This window comes from Drosophila willistoni (assembly GCF_018902025.1).
Source record: "Drosophila willistoni isolate 14030-0811.24 chromosome 2L unlocalized genomic scaffold, UCI_dwil_1.1 Seg196, whole genome shotgun sequence".
Classification (NCBI taxonomy): Eukaryota; Metazoa; Arthropoda; class Insecta; order Diptera; family Drosophilidae; genus Drosophila; species Drosophila willistoni.
This window is the reverse complement of record NW_025814048.1, coordinates 4,554,468-4,573,246: the sequence shown is the minus strand read 5'-3', so window position 1 is coordinate 4,573,246 and position 18,779 is coordinate 4,554,468. Positions and strand designations below refer to the sequence as shown.

Here is an 18,779-nt window from a genome sequence, read left to right as displayed (position 1 = left end):
AACTTAATTAAATTAAGTAAAAAGGGCGACAGAGAGAGAGCGAGAGAGACTCGAGAACAACAGCAACAACTACAGGTAATTATGGGAAAGCAATTAAAAGCAAACGCTAAAAGCCCGATAACGGAATCTGTCCAAATTAAAATACAAAGAACAAAAAAAAAGAACCATAACTGATAAAAGGGCTCGTTTCTTGGGGTTCAGCTACACCCATTCTCTCCTTCTTGATTACGCATAGATCGATAAGCTAACATATGGAAAAAGGGTCTATAAAGATGGATACGTTTCTCTTGTTTGGGTTTTACATACAAAGACTTTTGGAATGAATGTAATGAAATATACACTAAATAAATTAACTACAAATTAAATGCCGAAAGCGTTTTGGACTACGTTGTTGTTGCTGGTTTGTGACCACTTACTAGACTTAAACACGTTGAATCTCAAAAAGCTTCACCTCGGTGTCATACCAAATAGCTGGCTCTACATTTCGTAAATAGATTACGCCCCAAATGTAGGTGCGGAACCAGGCGGTTGTGCCGGCATTGGCCTGATATTTCCTTATCAAAATGGGATGGGGCACAGGCAAAAGTCCAACCAGTGTGCCATGTTGTAGGAATTTCAAAATTTCTGATTCATCAGTCAAGCCCTTATCGATGCAAATTTTCTCCACCTGCGGCACAAGTACCTGCAGCAGTCGCATTATTGTCTGCAGTGGGAGTTTTGAACGCCAGGACACAATCCATTCGGGAGTTGGTGTCCAGCGATCCCCATCGCCGGGTACCATGCGTATACTGGCTCGATGGGACACCGAGAGACGCGTTTGATCAGTTGGTGATGTAGATTTGCGTCCACTTTTGTTTGGCTCTGGTGTCGGCGACTTCTCATAGGGCACCACATCTGTTGCCAGTGGCTCTTCTTTGTCAGTGGGATGGGCCTGTTCCCTTTCTGTCATCTGTCCAATGCCGGGCGTGTCCAGTAAAGAGGTCTTCAAGGTCCCAGGCTCAGCTGGTTGGGCTGTGGGCACCTCTACTGCCGCCACCGGTAATTGCGGCGTTACCCTGTCAATATCGGTTTTCGACTCAAAATCCTCTTCAGCCTTAGCCTCCTCATCTTCGCCTTCGAAATCATCTTCTTCCTGTTCTTCTTGATCGTCTTCTTCGGCGTATTCATCCGGCACCTGAGCAGAGGGTAACTCCTGGGACGAATACGAATTTGATGCTGCCAATTTGCGTTGCGGCACACGTGGTAAATTAAACTTTCCTCCAGTTTTTCTGCCACTCAAGCACTTTGCAATGCCAGCCATATCTGTGGGCAGATTGGCCATGGCATGGAATACATGCCTTTTCCGTATTATGGTATAGACTAGATTCGAGTTGCCATCAAACTGATATTGAATGATGTTGTTGAAGATCTCCAATAGAAAGAAGACCAAATGATGATTACTAGGGGCGGAGAGCAGAAACCATGGAGTGCTAAAAGCTTCCAATAGATGCAATAGCTTAACACTCGCCACCATGGACAAAGTCTTCAAATAGGGCGACACATTCACCAATATGGTTAGGAGACAATCGAAAAGTGGCTGCAAACGTTGATGACCCGTGGCTATAATCTTATGGAAAACCGTAATTAGTAGATCTGCATGGGTGCCAGTGAAAACTGGAATATCCATGGGAATAGTGGCCGAGTAAGCCTTATTCAATCGCACACCAAAGTTCCGTTCGCCTGAAAAAAAATGTATCAAGAGTATTCATATGGATTTATCCTGGGATTGCATTACAATGAACTTACCCGACAGCAGCAAGAGTATAAAAACCCCAATATGCATTAGTCCGACGCGTGATTGATCCGCTCGCGAATAGTTTAAATGATACAGGATCGGTATGAGTATATCCAAGACATCGGAACTCTTAAGAACAAAATATAAAAACTTTTTATTGTAGTCGCATATCTTCCAGAACAAAATCAGCAACTCCTGATGGCAATGCAGACGCTTCGTCGAATTGGGCAAATAATTCTGAACGAGTGGATTATTGAGCAGGCGGGTAATACCCTTGAGAACAAAATGAAAATCTTCATCACGATGGACACGGGACAAATAGTTAATGAATAAATTGTCACCACAATTTGCCTCTTCATAGGAGGCCAAACCAGATTGAGATTGATTGAGCAGCAATTGCTGTTGCTGTTGCTGATGCATCACCATGTCATGATCCAAAGTCACTATGAGAAGCTGCAAACAAGCCTCCACCAGGGGTTCGGTGGTGTCCACAAAGATCAGATGATTGTAGGGAACACCAAACCCAACTGGGTCATAGGAGCACACTGTGTTCAGAAACGAGGTGAACAGGGGCAGAGCATGGCGATTGTCGGCAGAGGTAAAATAGGCAATCCACTTATTTGGCTCCTCCGACTGTTGCGGTGATCGATACATCGGCTCCGAGAAGCAGGTGAGCAGCAGCTTCAACAACTCCGTTCGCCGTCGTTCCATCTGGGCATTCTTTGGTGGCGACTGAGCAAATCCCACTCCAGCTTCCCAAATATACTCACAGCTATCTAAATTAGCCAGCTCTTCGGCCTTCTCGGGACCCGCTCGTCTTGTCGACGATGTGACCGTGAAATCGGGACAGAAAAGTAAATCGCAAATGGCATTCAACAAAGATTGAGCCAATGGCATAGTTTTCTCCTGTGTCGAGGGCAGGCTACTCCAAAAGAATTCTCGCCACTTCTCATCCTCGAAAATGTAAGGTAAACAACGTGTCAATAGCCGGACACAGTTCAGGACAGATTGCTGCTCTGTTTGGGTGCGACAGCTACTGTCCACCGCTTGGGCCAGTTTTTCCACTGCCTTGTAGCATAATGTAGCCAAATTTGCTGGATTCTCGTTCCTTATCTGGCGTATCTCATTGGACGTAACCAGGGCAAATACATCCTCCATAGTCGTCTGATGTCCTTGCCAAAATTGCTCCCAGAATTGCTCATCGTTTGGATCAACTTTCTGATTCTTCTGCGTCAGCTGGACAATTGCCTTACGAAAATTTAATTTCGAGTCCGTATTTCCCATATTTGTGCCAAAATCTCAGTCTGCCGCGTGACGAGTGTGTAGGGTCTGAAATGGAATGAATGCAAATCTCACATTATTTATTTGTTTACTGAGAGTTGGAGAAATTTTTGTTTTTTTCCCCATTTGTCCACAACAACAACAACATTAACAGCTACGACAGCTGTCGACATTGTCCCCCTTCCCCGCGCAAGCAAATCATCACTCTTGGTGCTGACGAGCGTATATAACGAGTTAAATAAAGTTTTTTATCGCATTTTATATAAAAAACCACCAAAGATTAATAAATTTACAAAAATATGGATTGATAAAAACACCCACGCACGTCAAAAGAGAAAAATCAAGTCAGCTTTGCAAATCAAAAATGCTGAGCTGGCCACACTGTGCACACTGAGCGAAACATGAGAAAATCACAGTTAAATGTCACTGTTTACAAAATTTCTTTTTTCAAATTTAATATAACGAATTTCATTTTATGAATAGCAATATTTACAAACTAAGTTCAAAGGTTGTTAAAAGTTCTCTTTTACGCTGGCATACAACTATTATATTATGCAATTTTATACCATGTTCTAATATTTAAGTAGTAATAGTTGTAATAAATCGTATTTCCACATATAAAGAACACTATTTTTCTTTACATTTAATGAGCTGGCTCTAAGATCCCTATTAAAGGATACTTAAATAATCCATTAAAATAAATAAAGCGATTTACTTACATTTATAAGGAAGACGCCCGGCTTTTGGCCACATTCCGTATGTGGGACATCCATTTGTTATCATTGTTAACAGTTTTTTAAACTGATTTTTGTCTGTATATATATCGCGTATAGGTATATAAATATGTATCTGAATAATCCAGTCAACATAATATTTCCAGTATCAGAAATCAGTAAGGTGAATCATTAATTCAAAAATTGTTTAATATAGTCATAAAAGTTCGAACCCTTTCCAAAAGATAAAGATAAAATAATTGTCTTTTTTCATTTCATTTATTTTCATACAAATTTCGTTTAGTTGTGTTGTGGTTGTAATTGTTATAAATTCTTAAATTATGAAAAAATCCCTGCAATTTTCTTTGTTTTATTGATAAGTTGTAATAGTTACTAAGTGTGTGTGTGTGTATGTTGTTTGGCCAAATCTGATTGAATTTTACATTTGTTTATAATGAGAACCAAAAAGTTTTTAACTATTGCAGAAGTAGAAAAAAATATATATTAACTGATTAATAATGACAATAATTATTAAAAGTTATGAGAATATAAAAATAAAAATTTTGATGATTTCATTTAAGTGAATTAACTGTGTTCATTTGTTGAACAAACAAAAAAAAAAATGTTATATAAATATTTGTATTGTTTTATAACAAATTTTCAACAAATTGCTATGGTTCTGTGGGGTCGGGGGTGAGTGTGTGTATGGGGGAGTAAGGTACTTGCGGTGTGTGTGTGTGTGTATAATTAATTTTTCTATATATATAAAATATATATTTGATATATATTTGATTGGTTGTAAAAAGTTGTACTATTGCAGCGTATGGAGGATATTTGTGGGCTTTTAAGGATCAAGGAGATTTGGAAAAGGAAAAAGGATCTTGATGGGGAGAAGGAGTTTGGTTGTGTATGTATGTTTTTTTAAATACTTTAAGTAATTGTCTGTGGAAATTTTGAATTTAGTTTGTTTGTTTGTTTTTTAGGCAGTTAATTCGTCAACGAAAACCATTTTGTAATTACTTTAAATATTTAAAAAGCAATTGAGAGTGCGTTTTTTTTGGGGGAAGTTCGGTTCGGTTTGGTGTTTGGGGGATTATTAGGCGATGTGGGGACCAAATGCAATTGAAATCAGTGAAATTTGATCGTCAATCGACCATTGATCGGTAAATTGTACGATTTCAATGACATTTGTTAACGCACTTTCGTTTTTTTTTGTTTGTTGTTGGCTTAAACTACTAAATAACTTTATATGAGGTATATCTGTGTGTGTGGATGATGGGAAATTTTGGGTTTTGGCAAATTTGTAAATTTTGTAAACCGGTCTATTGCATAAAATTGCAGGTTTGTTAAGTTGCCTTGATGCCCGCCACATGGCAAGGATGCGTCGCGGCTGCAAGCAACTTGGAAAAAAAACGTAGCAAACTAGTTGTAGTTGTTGTTGTTGTTGATGATGCTGTGTGTGTGCAGTTGCAGTGGCAATTGCAGTTGTTGCAGGAAACTGCTGGCACTGCTGCTGCTAGGCCACAAAATCAAGCGGCCGGTTAAAGCCACCCTTACGATTCATATACTGGCGATATTTTCGTTTAAGGATTACATGCACTTCTCCGACATTGTTACCCTCGACTTTTTTGTTCTTTGTCGTGTCGAACGTACAGAAACCCATTGTCTTCAGCATCTCAACCTCTTCCGGCGATTTACCCTCCAGATCAGCCTCATTAATGTGCGGACGATCCTCAGAACTAGCAGCTGCACCACCCGATGCATTGTTACGTGTGGCTCGCCTCGAAGTTGAGGGTCCAGAACTTGAGGAGCTGCCACCAGCACCACTTCCACCAGCACCTCCAGTTGTTCCTGGTCGTGAGCGAGATCTGTGAATGACATTAATGAAGAGAAAAGTTGATTGCATTTGAATGACAAATCAAATAACAAAACGAAATCAAATTATATGCCACAGGATCTAGGGCAGATTTTAAAAGGGGCCAAATTTAAAGATTTAATTAAGGAAATGTGACACCTCTTCTGATGCGACAACAAGGGAAGCCCAAGGACTAAAATGATAACAGACAGACAGCAACCAGTTTTTGATTTTTGTGTGCTAAGAACAAGAATGAATTTTAAACTGAAATCAATTTTGAAAAACACTGAATGAATATTGGTCCCATGTTATTTAAACATTATGTTTTGTTCAAAAATGGAATTTCTTACTAAACTTCAAACTTTTTTTGAATTCTATTTTTATACTGCTTAATAATTAATATCAAAGTAATAAAAACAATCTATGTATTTGCATCACAAAAATTTGATATCTTTATCAGACATTATGAATTAATATTAAAATTCAGAAGAACATAACTAAAAGCTCGCTTTTACAAGCTTACTAGGACAAATATTTGAAATTGAAACTTTAATATTGGGGTTTTTGAATATTTGAATAAAAATGTTCCGACTACCCTTTAAAAACGTGGATCAGCCCTATTCTTATCTATATGACCATTAAATGACTTATCTTTAAACTATCTGCATTCTGATTAGCCAAATTGTTTGGAAACAAATATTACTCATCATTCAATGAAATGTTTGTAATTTTAAAATTCATAAATATATATTGTGTGTGTGTGTGTGTGTAAGTTTGTGTTGGGTAATTAAATTTAATTTGTTGTATTTCGCTCTTAAATGACATATTTATTTGATTCTATAAAAATTAAACAGAAACAGAGTCTTAGGACATGTCCTCGATAAGGGCGGCACGCAGTTTTGTGGTCACTGTGGCCGGCTGGGCTTGATTTAGCTTAAAGACGCTCTCAATCACAGATATCTCGGTGGCTGTGGTATTCATGCCGACAAACGATATCCAGTCGTTGACCACCATGCCGGCTGCAAGAACCTCACTGCCTCGATTCACGGTACCCGCTACAAGGGGCACTTGCAGAAGAGATGACAACTCATCCTGATCCTGTATGCTCGTCTTGGGATGGACCATGCCACCCTGATTGCTGAGAACTGTATAGGAGCCGACCAACGTATTGTCGGCAATAGTCTGGCGAAATACCTCCACATTGAGTACATCGCCGATGATTTCCTCCGTTTCCTTATCCAAATCTGGATGAACCAGAGCCACATAATCATTGCAAGCAATTACATTGCCCAGAGCCGAGAGACGCTCCTCGACACGTTGTATTTTCACAGCATCCGGGAGGGTATTACGCAAATGCTGCAGTTCCTCATCTGTGGTAGAATTGGGCACTAAAAGGCCATTTCGATTGCCCACGGTGAGCCGTCCAATAATTCGGCATCCACCGATATTTGCATGCACCACGGGTATGGTCTCCGCCAGCTCAGCCTCAAAGGCACTGTAGAAGGTCTCGGAGCCGCCAATGGCAACGAGACAATATGTGTTTGTCAGTTTGGTAAAGACGCCAATGTCGTCGTTATTCTCAAATTGCACGCGCAACGCCATGTTTGTGTGTCTCAAATAATTCGGTGACTTCTTCAAGTTTTTTCTTTTTCTTCTTTAACTGCGACGATGCCTCAGCAGAACTATAGCTGAGATGCGCCTTCCTTTGGAATTTATGTGTGGAATATGTTGTATTTTGTGATGAAATTCTTCAAATTTCACTTCACGTGGTAATTTGCGAGGCGGGTAAAGCGATGCCGAAATGAGAGAGCGAAGTGTCAAAAAAGCTCACACACACACACACACACACATACATAGCACCAGTGTTGTAAAGAATGTTAGTTAGCAAGTGTTAGTTAGCGCCTAAAAACTTGGTTTACTTTTATCAAATTCATTTTTACCCATTACAATTATAAGCTAGCTAGGTTTGGGGACCGTTTTGCTTAAACCAGGTTCAAAGGTGACAAAAGGGGCGTCAAGGATATATAGTTAAAAATGTTTAAGTAGTACATTTTATACTTAGCGTCGTTTTTGGTACACTACACTTTGTTATTCACCTAGAACGCCGTCCACGGTTTCTGTCCCGGCTTCGACTCCTGTCCCTCTCCCGATCCCGACGTGTGCCGCTTGTTCCACCGATGGCTCGTTCTCTGGAGCGGCGTTCGCGCCGTTTCTTTCTCTCTGTTCGCTCCTTTTCGCGTCTTCTGTGGGCCGGGGAGGCGGGACTTCGACTGCGACCCATATTCGTTTGTATATTTTCTTATATATATATTAAAGTAGTTAAGTTGTAAACGTTTACAAAAATTCCATACAAAATGCCTAAACGGGGGGTAGAGAGAAAGATTTACTTTAGAAGCCTCTTTCATCGCAATTTAGTTGCAAATTCCATGTCTCACCGTTGCTCTGTGCAGTGTCTAACTTAAGTTGGTCGACACGCCGGCATTTGTTAGAATAAACACGCAACACTTAAAAACTAAATAGAAAAACCGAAACGCGCGTTCCACACAACCGCGACGCCGCCGCTGTAAATATAAAATAACTGTTTATGGCCAGCTGTGAGGACATCGATGGCACCATCGATATTATCGATGGAACCGATGGAGTGCGATAAGTCTATGGGAATTTTTCGATGTCGATATATCGAGTTGCAAGGGTGGTCGCAACTCGATGGAAGCATCCAACATGCAACAAAAGAGTGCAGTTCATGCAAAAGAGTCCCCAACTTGGAACAAAAGAGTAAAAATCGTGAAAAGAGTCCAACTCGAGCAAAGGAGTCGAACTCCGACAGTGTTGGGTAGGTTGAAAAAGTTATCTCATGTCATCTCTAGTTATTCTGGTATCGATAAACTATCGCAAAGCATAGAAATGTAATTCGCTCTGCTGTATATGTATGTGTAAACTTGTGAATGGATTTGTGACAAATATTATTATTTTGCTGTTGTTGAACTCGATTCAGAATTTGAAATTACATCATTTTTTGAGTAGGAGAAAAAATACGAAAAGCCAGCAACCATGACGGAGCGTCACATGGAGCTAGAAAGTGAGCGCCTGGCTACATTTACAGAATGGCCATCAAATGCTCCCGTCACAGTGAGGGATTTGGTAGCAAATGGATTTTTTGCCACAGGGAATTGGCTGGAGGTGGAATGTAATTGGTGTCATGTTCGAATCGATCAGTGGGAATACGGTGATCAGGTGGCAACGCGACATGCAATTGTCTCTCCCATCTGCTCGATGGTTTTGGCGCCGAATCATTGTGGGAATGTGCCCATAGCCAGGACCGGCCAGTGCAATGATACGGAAGGCAATAGCATCGTCGATGGAGGAGGTAACAGACAGCAAGAAGAGCAAACTTTAGGCCAACCCGATTTACTTGTGGAAAAAAATCGATTAGATACATTCACGAATTGGCCAGTAAGTAGTTCTCAGTTGCAATGTCTGCAATCTAATTTCATAGAACGTATCTTACTTATAGAATCCCAACATTACACCCCAATCCTTGGCCAGGGCGGGATTTTATTATTTAAATCACCTGGATCATGTGAAGTGCGTGTGGTGCCGCGGTGTAATATCCATGTGGGAGAAAAATGACAATGCTTTCGATGAGCATCGCCGTTTATTCCCCGACTGCCCGCGTGTACAGATGGGACCACTTATCGAGTTTGCCGCTGGCAAGGACTTGAATGAGTTGGGTATACAACCTAGAAGTCGACCACAACGTCCTAAATATGATACCTTAGAGGCTCGATTAAAAACATTCGATAATTGGCCAATTTCAAATATACAAGCGCCTGAGGGTTTGGCTCTAGCAGGACTCTTCTACCAGAACATTGACGACCAGGTGCGATGCTTTCATTGTGACATTGGCCTAAGATCCTGGGAAAAAGAGGACGAGCCGTGGCACGAGCATGCCAAATGGTCACCAAAATGTCAGTTTCTTCTCTTGGCCAAGGGTCCGAACTTTGTACACGAAGTAATCAACCCGCCTGCTGTCAGTCAGATGGACACTCTAATGGTTGCGAATCCAGCTAAGGAAGCAGTAGCACTTGGTATCGATGGGGGAGTGGTGCGAAATGCCATACAACGTAGAGTATGCGATTCGGGCAGTCCCTTTGACACTTTAGAAGATCTACTCCAGGCGATATTCGATGAGGCTGGTGGTAATGGAACTGCACTAGAAATGACAGAGCCTTTGGCACAAGCTCTACAGCCCTCTGCCACACCCGAGCCATCGGCGCCAATGTTGGTTGCAGATTCCATTCCGGTACCCACCACCAGCAAGGCAGCAGCGCAACAGCAGAATATCAAAAAGGAAAAGAAAGAGCCAACTGAACAGCAAGCCACTACCAATGGAAACAGTCTGTCCTTGGAGGAGGAGAATCGCCAACTGAAAGATGCTCGCTTGTGTAAGGTCTGCTTGGACAATGAGGTGGCAGTGGTATTTCTACCCTGTGGTCATTTGGGTAAGTTATCTACAATATCTACATGATCTATACAGTTCGTATCTGCAATATCTTATCAAAGTTGGATAAAATAATTATAACCTGTTTGTAACTAAATTTGATCATTTTTGTCGCTTTAGTCACCTGCAATCAGTGTGCTCGTGTGGTGGAGTGCCCTTTATGCCGTACCCCTATTAAAGGATATGTTCGAGCGTTTCTACCGTAAACCTGAACTTTTGGAGCAACATTATAGCTAGCTTTAGAAAAAGATTTTTACAACCTACGCATATTCCATTGCATCGATTTATGGACTCGACCTCTATCACATCACAAGCAATGCTTGATGCACCCAAAAATGGAATATACTCCTTATGAATTTTGTCTACTAAGTACTTGTGTAACTACGACTAAGGTAATGGGCGATCGAGATAATTAGAGATATGGGTTATTATGTGGCACCTATTAATTGTTTTTTTTTTTTCGTTTATAGTAATTACATATCTATATTGCTAAGAGCTCTTGTCTGTTATCTCAAATATGTTAAAGTTTAAATTCGTTGCTTATATTTGTTTTGCTTTTAAAATGTTGATCATGCATATATAACTGAAAACGTCTCGATTCGAATAGTTTCAAAGCCTGCGACCTTGTCATAGATCTATTTTCCTTGTCATTGTACCTACTATTTAAGAAAAAGTTTTGTTGACACTGTTTATAATGCCGCTGATAGTATGAAATGTACACAAAATCCAAATTACTAAAATATATAAATGTTAAACTAAATTTACCATATAATAAAGTGTTTGCTTTTGTTATTTTAGAATCCTTGAACAATTTGAAGGAATCGTTAAAGTTTACCCAAATTGCTATGCAACACAATTTGAAAAGAAAATTTAAACCAGTGCTGTTAATGTGTTGCGAATTCAATCGTTGTTTCACACTGCCGGGAAAGCGCAAGCAAGTGTTGCCCACACGGGCTAGAGATGTGTGATATTAGAGAACTATCGTCACAATACAAAGGAAATAATATTATATAAAAAATGCAACAGGACGCCTATTACATTTGAAAAAAAACATTTTCAGACACTTTTTAATTAATAAGTTTTTAGCCTGAATCAAAGAAATTATCATTGACTTTGTCAGACCTATATATGACATGTTGAATGTTAAATTTGAAATTCAAAAAAAGCTCCACGAGTTAAGCAAACGACTTGATAAATTCAAAAACTATTAACTTTGCAATAATTATAGCAGTCGTTTTAGCAATTAAAAGTAAAAGGGCGCATTTATTATTTTATGCAAATATCGGATTATCGGTCCAGCCCTAGTGGCATTCCACGAAATGGCAAAAGCGTGGAAATCTAAAGCGAAAAGCGGACACACATACAGGACAGGAGGAAAGGAAAGAGGTCCTGTCTGTGCAACGGCAAAAGTAAACACACATCAAAAATCAAAGAAAGCGGAGCAAAAGTTTAATTATCCGAGGTATTTTATTCGAAAGCTGAAGTAAAAGATAAAAGAGAAATTTTAGTGATGCATAACCAAATTTACTACGTAAAGAAATAGATCACAATTTAAATGATTAACGAAATATAACAAAAATATACGCAAATAAAGAAAAGTTAAGAAGAATAAGTTGCAAAAAAGTAAAGAGAAAAAAACGGAAAATTACGGTACGACAATTCAGTTCGTTATATGCGCGTTTGTGTTAGTGTGAGTGTGTATCCTGTGATTGTGTATGTGTGCAGCATCAGCAGCATCCTGGAAACCGAAGAAGCAGCAGCAGCAACAACAGCAGCACAAAATCAAATAGGAATATAAAAACAAACCTATTCTCCTCCACACTTCTCCCGCACATCGTCCCGTTTAGCAATCTTCAACTCCTGCCCATTACCGCCATTCGCCTCAGTGGGGCTGTCAACAATTTTCGCCATTGCTGTCAAGCATCCGGACATTATGGAATGCCGCTAAGGAGATGGAGAGGCCATCCCAGGAGTAAGCAGCAACTTGCATTCAATGCCAGGCATAGGCATAGGCATAGGCCAACGTTGTCACCCAAAAGCCCATAGATATAGATACAGGCTCTGAGCATCATCATTATTATCATCATCAGCAGCAGTACCGCCGCCGCCTCTTCCCCCCTCTCCGTTATGCAGTGAATGGCATCTGCATATAACCTAACCAAGTGACAAGAGTCTCACAAGTGCAACATCATCCCAACCCAAAGTAGAAACACCCTCCAAGCCCAAGCGCAAGCATCAAGATGACCACAGACTTTTTGTTCCCCAAAATAGCGGATTGCTCCTATGTGTCCTGTTACTGGTGAGTAGCCTAAAAGACAGAACGCGCGTCCTAGCCCAAAGGCTATACCAAAACAGCCACCAACAATGCGAACAGATGACAGAGGAATAGAACAGAGAACAGAGAGAGGCAGAGGCCGAAGCAGAGGCAAAGAATATACAACAAAACTTTTTCATTACACAAAATCATTTACACGGCATGACGTGCGGGAATATTAACACAAAGATAATCCCAAAGAGTGTGGTGCAACCAGCAGGTCGAGGAGGGGTAGTTCATGTCAAGAATTTTGTATTTCTTGTGCGCTGAGCTGAGAAGGCGACTGGGAATGTCTAGAGTGACTTAATCATGTTTGGTGGGGTTAAAATTTGTATTTATAATATACATCTAAAAGTACTCTTAATTAATTTATTTTATCTAAAGTTTCAAAAATAATTTCGGTATATTTTATTATAGACCAATATTTTATCATAAATTTCGATTTATCCACAAGTTTTAAAGGATATTAAAGCTAATATGTACCGTCTTTTGTTTTATAATTCATAAATTTCATAGTTTTTAATCTCCATTTATTTGAAAAGTAATATCAAAAAAGTTTAGTTTGCAAGTAATTAACTAATATTGACCATTCAAGAAAATTATATTTATCTGATTTAATTAAAACTTGGGTTTATAAGTTTCACTGAGTTGATCATGGAAAGTGGTCCGATCAAAACAAAAATTGATAAGGCGGGGTCTGATCTGACCAATTCAAGAACTTAACTCGTCTATGTCAATAAAAAGTTGCTTTACCAAGTTTTTTTTTTTTAAACGCTGATATACAAATGGTAAGAATTGACTATATCAACTTGACCTACTATACATATGTGGTCGGAAACGTCTCCTTCTCTTTGTGCTAAAAGAAGACTCGCATTATTAACTGTAGATAAAAAATTGCGTCATTTAGTTGGAATTAATATCAAAAGGCTGATTTATTCTTTTCCCCAAAGTATACTAAAGTCCTAGTTACATTGCACCCATTTGACAGATAACTGACTCATCGGCATATTGTCACGGCTCTTTATTTACATATTAATCCCCTGAGAAATGTACAATAAACATATAATTTTAATGTGTATATTTGTGCTAAGGATCGATAATACTACCAGACATACATACATATGTACAAATAAATGTATGTATTGCCTACACTACTTGGTTTGTTAGACCCTTTTTGACACTGCCCTTGTGAATGATTAGCACTCACTTAGTTGATCCTGACAAGGACCATAGAAAATTTTCTTGTTTTAATTATGTATATTTTATTTTTGTGCGTTATCTCTTTTGGCAACAACATTCGCTTCCCCCACCCAAACCCAACCCAGCAAATTCCTCCGCCTCCTGCCAGGATCTGAAGCACAGCGGGAAGCCGCTACCGACACCGACACCAACAACGCCATCGCCACCGCCAATGCCGACACTATATAGCTATAGAGCTATCCCAACCCACAGCCTGTTGTTGGTGGGTTGGTTTGTTGGTTCGTTGGTTGTATGTTTGTGGGTGATTTTCATTTATCCTGTGCTTATTTCGTCCTTTCGTGCTTCGCCTCTTAGGAGGGCCTTGCTTCGCATTCAAATTCGCTCATTACTCACTTCACTCCGGCTCTGACTCCGATTTTGCCGCTGCGCAGCTCCAGAAATTAGGTCAAACGGTCATGTCTGCTAACAATTGGGTGTATGCATGTATGTGTGTGCCGGTGTGTGTGTGTGTTTGTGTATGTGTGAGATGGTCGTGGGTTGGATGGATGGAGAGTTCGCTACGTTTTTATTGCCGCATGCGAGAGGCGCGTTTTGGCTATAAAACAAACGACCAGCAGCACCAACAACAACAAAAACCAAAGCGAAAATTAAACGAAATATTATGTACACACATACATACATACATATGTGTACACTCACACGCAGATATGCATGGACATGCATATATACATATACATATGTATATTTAAAAATGCTAATTGCAAAAATGGCGGCGACAACATGTAGCAAGTTCTCACAATCGCCCCTCAATCCACACTCCTTTTCATTCCCCCCCTCCCAACCACCCACTCCCAAGGAGCAATAGCAAATGGACTCCAAATGTCATAAAAAAGAAAAAAAGGAAAAAAATGGCGCCTACATTTCACATTATCCCGCAACCCGCAGGACATGTTCATTGATTAATACGCCAAATGCTTGCGCACTCACATTTGCTCTCAGATTCATCGTCATCGTCATCCTCATCCTCATCCACATCGTCATAATCATCGTCGTCTTCGTCTCATTCCAGTAAGGGAATTTTTGCAATGCGCGCGTCTTCCCTCGTTCCCCATCCCTCCACCCCATGCCTCTTCACACACACAGTCAGACAGCGCATGTGTATGTGTGCGTGTGTGTGTGTGTGAGAGTCAGACAGGACATTAAGGTGAACAGCCAAGTGTAGGAATTAGAGGAAAGGGACTAGCTATCATTCTCTGGCATTTGGCCATTAGGCGGCATCAGGATGCGGCATTATCCAACAACCTTCGATTACACTAACCAACAACAACAGTTTTTTTCAATACAATCAAAGAAAAGTATCCTTTTTTTCCAATATGCCGCTAGGAAAAAAATCATTGTTATAATTTTTGCTTAAGTTTTTTACTCAAAATGTGTTGATAATTCTCGATTTTAATAAATATCTGTATGTATTTAGTTAAGATTTCTGTCTTAAAAAAACTTCACGGATTTTTTGTTGATAATTCCTCGTTGTTGAAGCATGTTTTCTATCTATATTTATCTAGCGAAATCGGAACTACCCCAAAATGTCAATCTCTTAAATAATTTTTGCCTCTCCAGTGAGTCTTTCAACAGAATCCCCATATTAACTAAACACCAAGTCGAAAAATCCGTTCCTTGACAATCGATTAAAAACTCACTAAGCTTAGAGGATTAAAGACATCTGTTTACTAATATGCTCCTATATAGATAAGGTGTTTTCAAAAAGGATTTCTTAAGTTGTAGCTCGCTTTTCAACTTTTTTTAAGGTCTAATTATTAATACTTGAGAATTGACATAATTTTGATGTTGTCTAGTGTTGTTATCAACTACCAGTTCAATCTCTGGCCAACCAAAAACCCATCATTAATAACCAGTCAAGTCACGACTTTTGACCGCGCCGCCACTTGAGTTGTTGTTGTAACTGTTGATATTGCGAATTGTTTTTACTTTTGTTGTTGTTGTTCTGGCGTTGCCCTGATTTTAATGCTTCACTGGCATGCACCTGCCTACCACCATTTCCACCACAATCACTAACACTCCATTCCGCATCCACCTCTTTCTGGTGGCATAGCATGCATGCAAGCAACAATGTGTGGCAACTGAAATTGATTGGAATTTATTCGTGGAACCCGCCATCGCCGCGTGCCTAACAAAATCGATTATTATAATTTAAACACTTGGTTTGGCTGGCCTGTTGCTGATTAAATTGAAAGATATAAAGAAACAAGTCAGAGACTCGGCACCCAATTTCCCCCTCTTTTGGTTTTCCTTTTTGACTTTGACATTTCGTGATATAGGCAAAACTATGTTTGTTATTCAAAAGAAATACAAATTTACAATTAAAATTTATAGGATGAAAAGAAATAAGATTAGAATTTATAGTTAGCCAACACATTTTAATGTACGTTTTTCTTTTTTATTTTAGCGAGGAGAACGTTTGGAAACTATGCGAACAGGTCAAGAGAACGCGACCCGAAGAACTAGCCAAGTGTTATGCCGTTTTCGTATCCAACGAAGGACGAACTGTGCCCCTATGGCGCCAAAAGGCCGGACGTGGCGATGATCAAGTTGTGATATGGGTAAGTCTATTTTGTGTATTCACAACTTTTACTTTTGTGATTGTATTTTCCATTTTCCATAGGATTATCATGTATTCTTCATGCACAATCCCTTGCCGAATAGATGTTTGGTATTCGACCTGGATACCACTCTACCATTTCCCACATATTTTCATAAATATGTCACAGAGACTTTCCGTTCCGATCTGGCCCTGCGACCGGAGCATCATAGGTGAGTTGGAAATGATCTCATAGCAAACTGAACTAATCGTATTTTCCGTGTTGCTCTCTTCCTGCATAAATAGATTTTTCAGAGTTATACCCGCAGATACATATCTCATAGAGTTCTCATCGGATCGCCGTCATATGCGTCGACCGGATGGCAGCTGGATCAAGCCGCCGCCCTCATATCCACCTATTCTATCAAATAGTAACTAAAATATCAATTAACATATCGTTAAAATCTGTTTAAATTAATAAACAATTGTATTTCTTTTGTTTTCATTAGCAAACACTCACTGTCTGGGCGATTTTATATGCATGAGCGCCGGCAAGGGTCCTGGGGCTGTTTACAGTCTATCGGAGTTTGTGCACAACTTCTACAAACAACCTAATATGGTGGCGCAAAACAATAAATAAAGTAGATGATCTATGGATCGAGGTTCATCATCATCATTTGTCGAAAATAGCTAACTCTAAATTGTAAACATTTTTTGTATTCTTGCTCCAAGACTCATACCAGAGTTTAGTTTCAAGAAAGACAATTAATTAACAATTGCATACATATACATACATATATATATATACATATACAATACACACACATATATATATAATATATATATATATATTTATGATAATGTATTTTTGTATTCAGGTTAACAAGAAAATTCAAGTGAATGAAATCAAGCTAACTAATGCTAGCAGCTCTTCATTATCATTTGTATTTGAGAAATTCAATTCTAAAGAAAAAATATTTAAAAAACCAAAAAGCAAATTATAAACTCTAATTATACATTTTTTCCCCCGAGATTGTAAGATTTTTATTCGTTACTCTTTAAATACTTTTGTGTACATTTAAAAAAACAAACGCACCAATTACGAGTAAAAATTATAACCATAAACATACATATTTATACAATTGAAACAAAACCAAAAACAAAACATTCTTACTTGCATACATATACATAAAACTTCATATATATGTACTATATATATATATAACTATATATGGAGTTACAAAAACTCTTTTCTGTAATTCAAAACACTTGGCTAAGCTAAAACCAAAAAAAGAAAGAACAAAAATGATACTGAGCCTAGCTAAAATCTATTACTAAACAATTACATTTATAGCTTGTTAACTTGTTTTATTGTAATTTGAAGTTCTACTTCTATAAACTTTGATATATGATCTATAGTATATAGTTAGTTTTTGTACAATTTGTATGCCCGAAACTGCTTCCGTATAATTCCCGCCATCCTCTATTTTAAGGTCTGTCTTCAATTTATATTGTCTTACAATTTGTTTTTAAGAAAGAAAAGTTTATTCATTAATTTTTATATTTTTCTCTTATTAACTGTGACATGCAAAGACTGATTCATTATACGCTCCACTGTAGCAGATCCGAACCCAAAAACAAATCCAGTCAAAAAAAAAATCTGAAAATCGTAGAATGTGTTGTATATGTTGTTTCTGTTTGCTAGTTCAGTTTTCTTTTTTTGTTTTTTGCTTTTCCAAAATGGCTTTTTAAAAATATCCCACTTAGTAAGTTGACTATAATCGCATATATTTTCTTCCTTTGTATAAATCAATTTTTACTAAAAATTTTTTTTTATAAGAAATATGAATGACATATATATAAATATATATATATTTATAAAACGAGAAGAAAAAAAAGAAAACAAAAACATAAGTAATGTATAATACATTAAATGCTGTGCAAAGTCTCAAAGTTAAACCTAAACTTTTTAATTATATAACTTTATAAAGCAAAATAAACGAAATGATGCAAAATACTTTTTTTCCAAACTTTTGAAAATGTCACTTGACTACATGCATACTTATCTATATATACATATACAGAGATATTCTAAGCACCCGATATTGAGTTCATATTTAACTCACTTTTCCTTTCAACTATCTAAATCAGTTCTCTATCTCTTTTCCTAGAGAAATAACAAGGAGACACCAAAACATAACAAAATAACAACAAAATATAAATAAATGTGTAAAACAAATTAATATTATTGGGAGAGTGATCAACTCTGATTCGTAATTTGTTTAAAAATTAAAGAAATTTTCATTTTAAATTTGATATTTTTTTTCATTAATTGTAAAATTTAAAATAATTTTGATATAGTTTATTTTATTCGAAATTAAACTGGTTTTCTTTACTTTTCAATGAGTTGAGTGTCTGATCTGAAAAATATCGTGCTATCTGGATTAATTTAATATCTTCTGCAATTGTTCAATGTTAATAGTTTTGTTTGAAAGTAAAAATTACGGAATCGGAGTTGAGAGCAAATCCCTGTATATGTAATGAT

General features: G+C 38.2%; 5 protein-coding genes across 6 annotated transcripts; 2 read left to right on the top strand and 3 right to left on the bottom strand.

Annotated features, from left to right (window-relative positions):
* Nucleotides 1–183: 183 nt before the first annotated feature.
* LOC6640627 (protein HID1) lies at nucleotides 184–3,438 on the bottom strand. Of its 2 annotated transcripts, XM_047010136.1 has the most exons (3): nucleotides 3,381–3,438; nucleotides 1,786–3,103; nucleotides 184–1,719 (listed from the first exon to the last, which is right to left on the bottom strand). In XM_047010136.1, the coding sequence occupies exons 2-3, from the start codon at nucleotides 3,056–3,058 to the stop codon at nucleotides 422–424; spliced, it is 2,571 nt and encodes an 856-aa protein (XP_046866092.1). In that variant the 5' UTR covers nucleotides 3,059–3,103; nucleotides 3,381–3,438; the 3' UTR covers nucleotides 184–421. The 2 variants fall into 2 exon arrangements, with proteins under 2 accessions (XP_046866092.1, XP_002063414.1); XM_002063378.4 differs by lacking the exon at nucleotides 3,381–3,438 and having other exon boundaries at nucleotides 1,786–3,140.
* Nucleotides 3,439–4,512: 1,074 nt separating this feature from the next.
* LOC6640628 (U4/U6.U5 small nuclear ribonucleoprotein 27 kDa protein) lies at nucleotides 4,513–8,213 on the bottom strand. The gene is made up of 3 exons (XM_002063379.4): nucleotides 8,059–8,213; nucleotides 7,720–7,981; nucleotides 4,513–5,636 (listed from the first exon to the last, which is right to left on the bottom strand). The coding sequence occupies exons 2-3, from the start codon at nucleotides 7,902–7,904 to the stop codon at nucleotides 5,285–5,287; spliced, it is 537 nt and encodes a 178-aa protein (XP_002063415.1). The 5' UTR covers nucleotides 7,905–7,981; nucleotides 8,059–8,213; the 3' UTR covers nucleotides 4,513–5,284.
* On the bottom strand, nucleotides 6,430–7,448 carry LOC26530087 (eukaryotic translation initiation factor 6). The gene has a single exon (XM_015178937.3). It carries the CDS (start codon nucleotides 7,223–7,225, stop codon nucleotides 6,488–6,490), a length of 738 nt encoding a protein of 245 aa, XP_015034423.1. The 5' UTR covers nucleotides 7,226–7,448; the 3' UTR covers nucleotides 6,430–6,487.
* A 302-nt stretch (nucleotides 8,214–8,515) lies between the features above and the next one.
* On the top strand, nucleotides 8,516–10,884 carry LOC6640629 (death-associated inhibitor of apoptosis 2). The gene is made up of 3 exons (XM_002063380.4): nucleotides 8,516–9,076; nucleotides 9,138–10,125; nucleotides 10,245–10,884. The coding sequence occupies exons 1-3, from the start codon at nucleotides 8,675–8,677 to the stop codon at nucleotides 10,328–10,330; spliced, it is 1,476 nt and encodes a 491-aa protein (XP_002063416.1). The 5' UTR covers nucleotides 8,516–8,674; the 3' UTR covers nucleotides 10,331–10,884.
* A 555-nt stretch (nucleotides 10,885–11,439) lies between these two features.
* LOC6640630 (protein N-terminal glutamine amidohydrolase) lies at nucleotides 11,440–16,923 on the top strand. The gene is made up of 5 exons (XM_002063381.4): nucleotides 11,440–12,423; nucleotides 16,103–16,256; nucleotides 16,319–16,467; nucleotides 16,541–16,665; nucleotides 16,744–16,923. The coding sequence occupies exons 1-5, from the start codon at nucleotides 12,365–12,367 to the stop codon at nucleotides 16,872–16,874; spliced, it is 618 nt and encodes a 205-aa protein (XP_002063417.1). The 5' UTR covers nucleotides 11,440–12,364; the 3' UTR covers nucleotides 16,875–16,923.
* The last annotated feature ends 1,856 nt before the right edge of the window (nucleotides 16,924–18,779 follow it).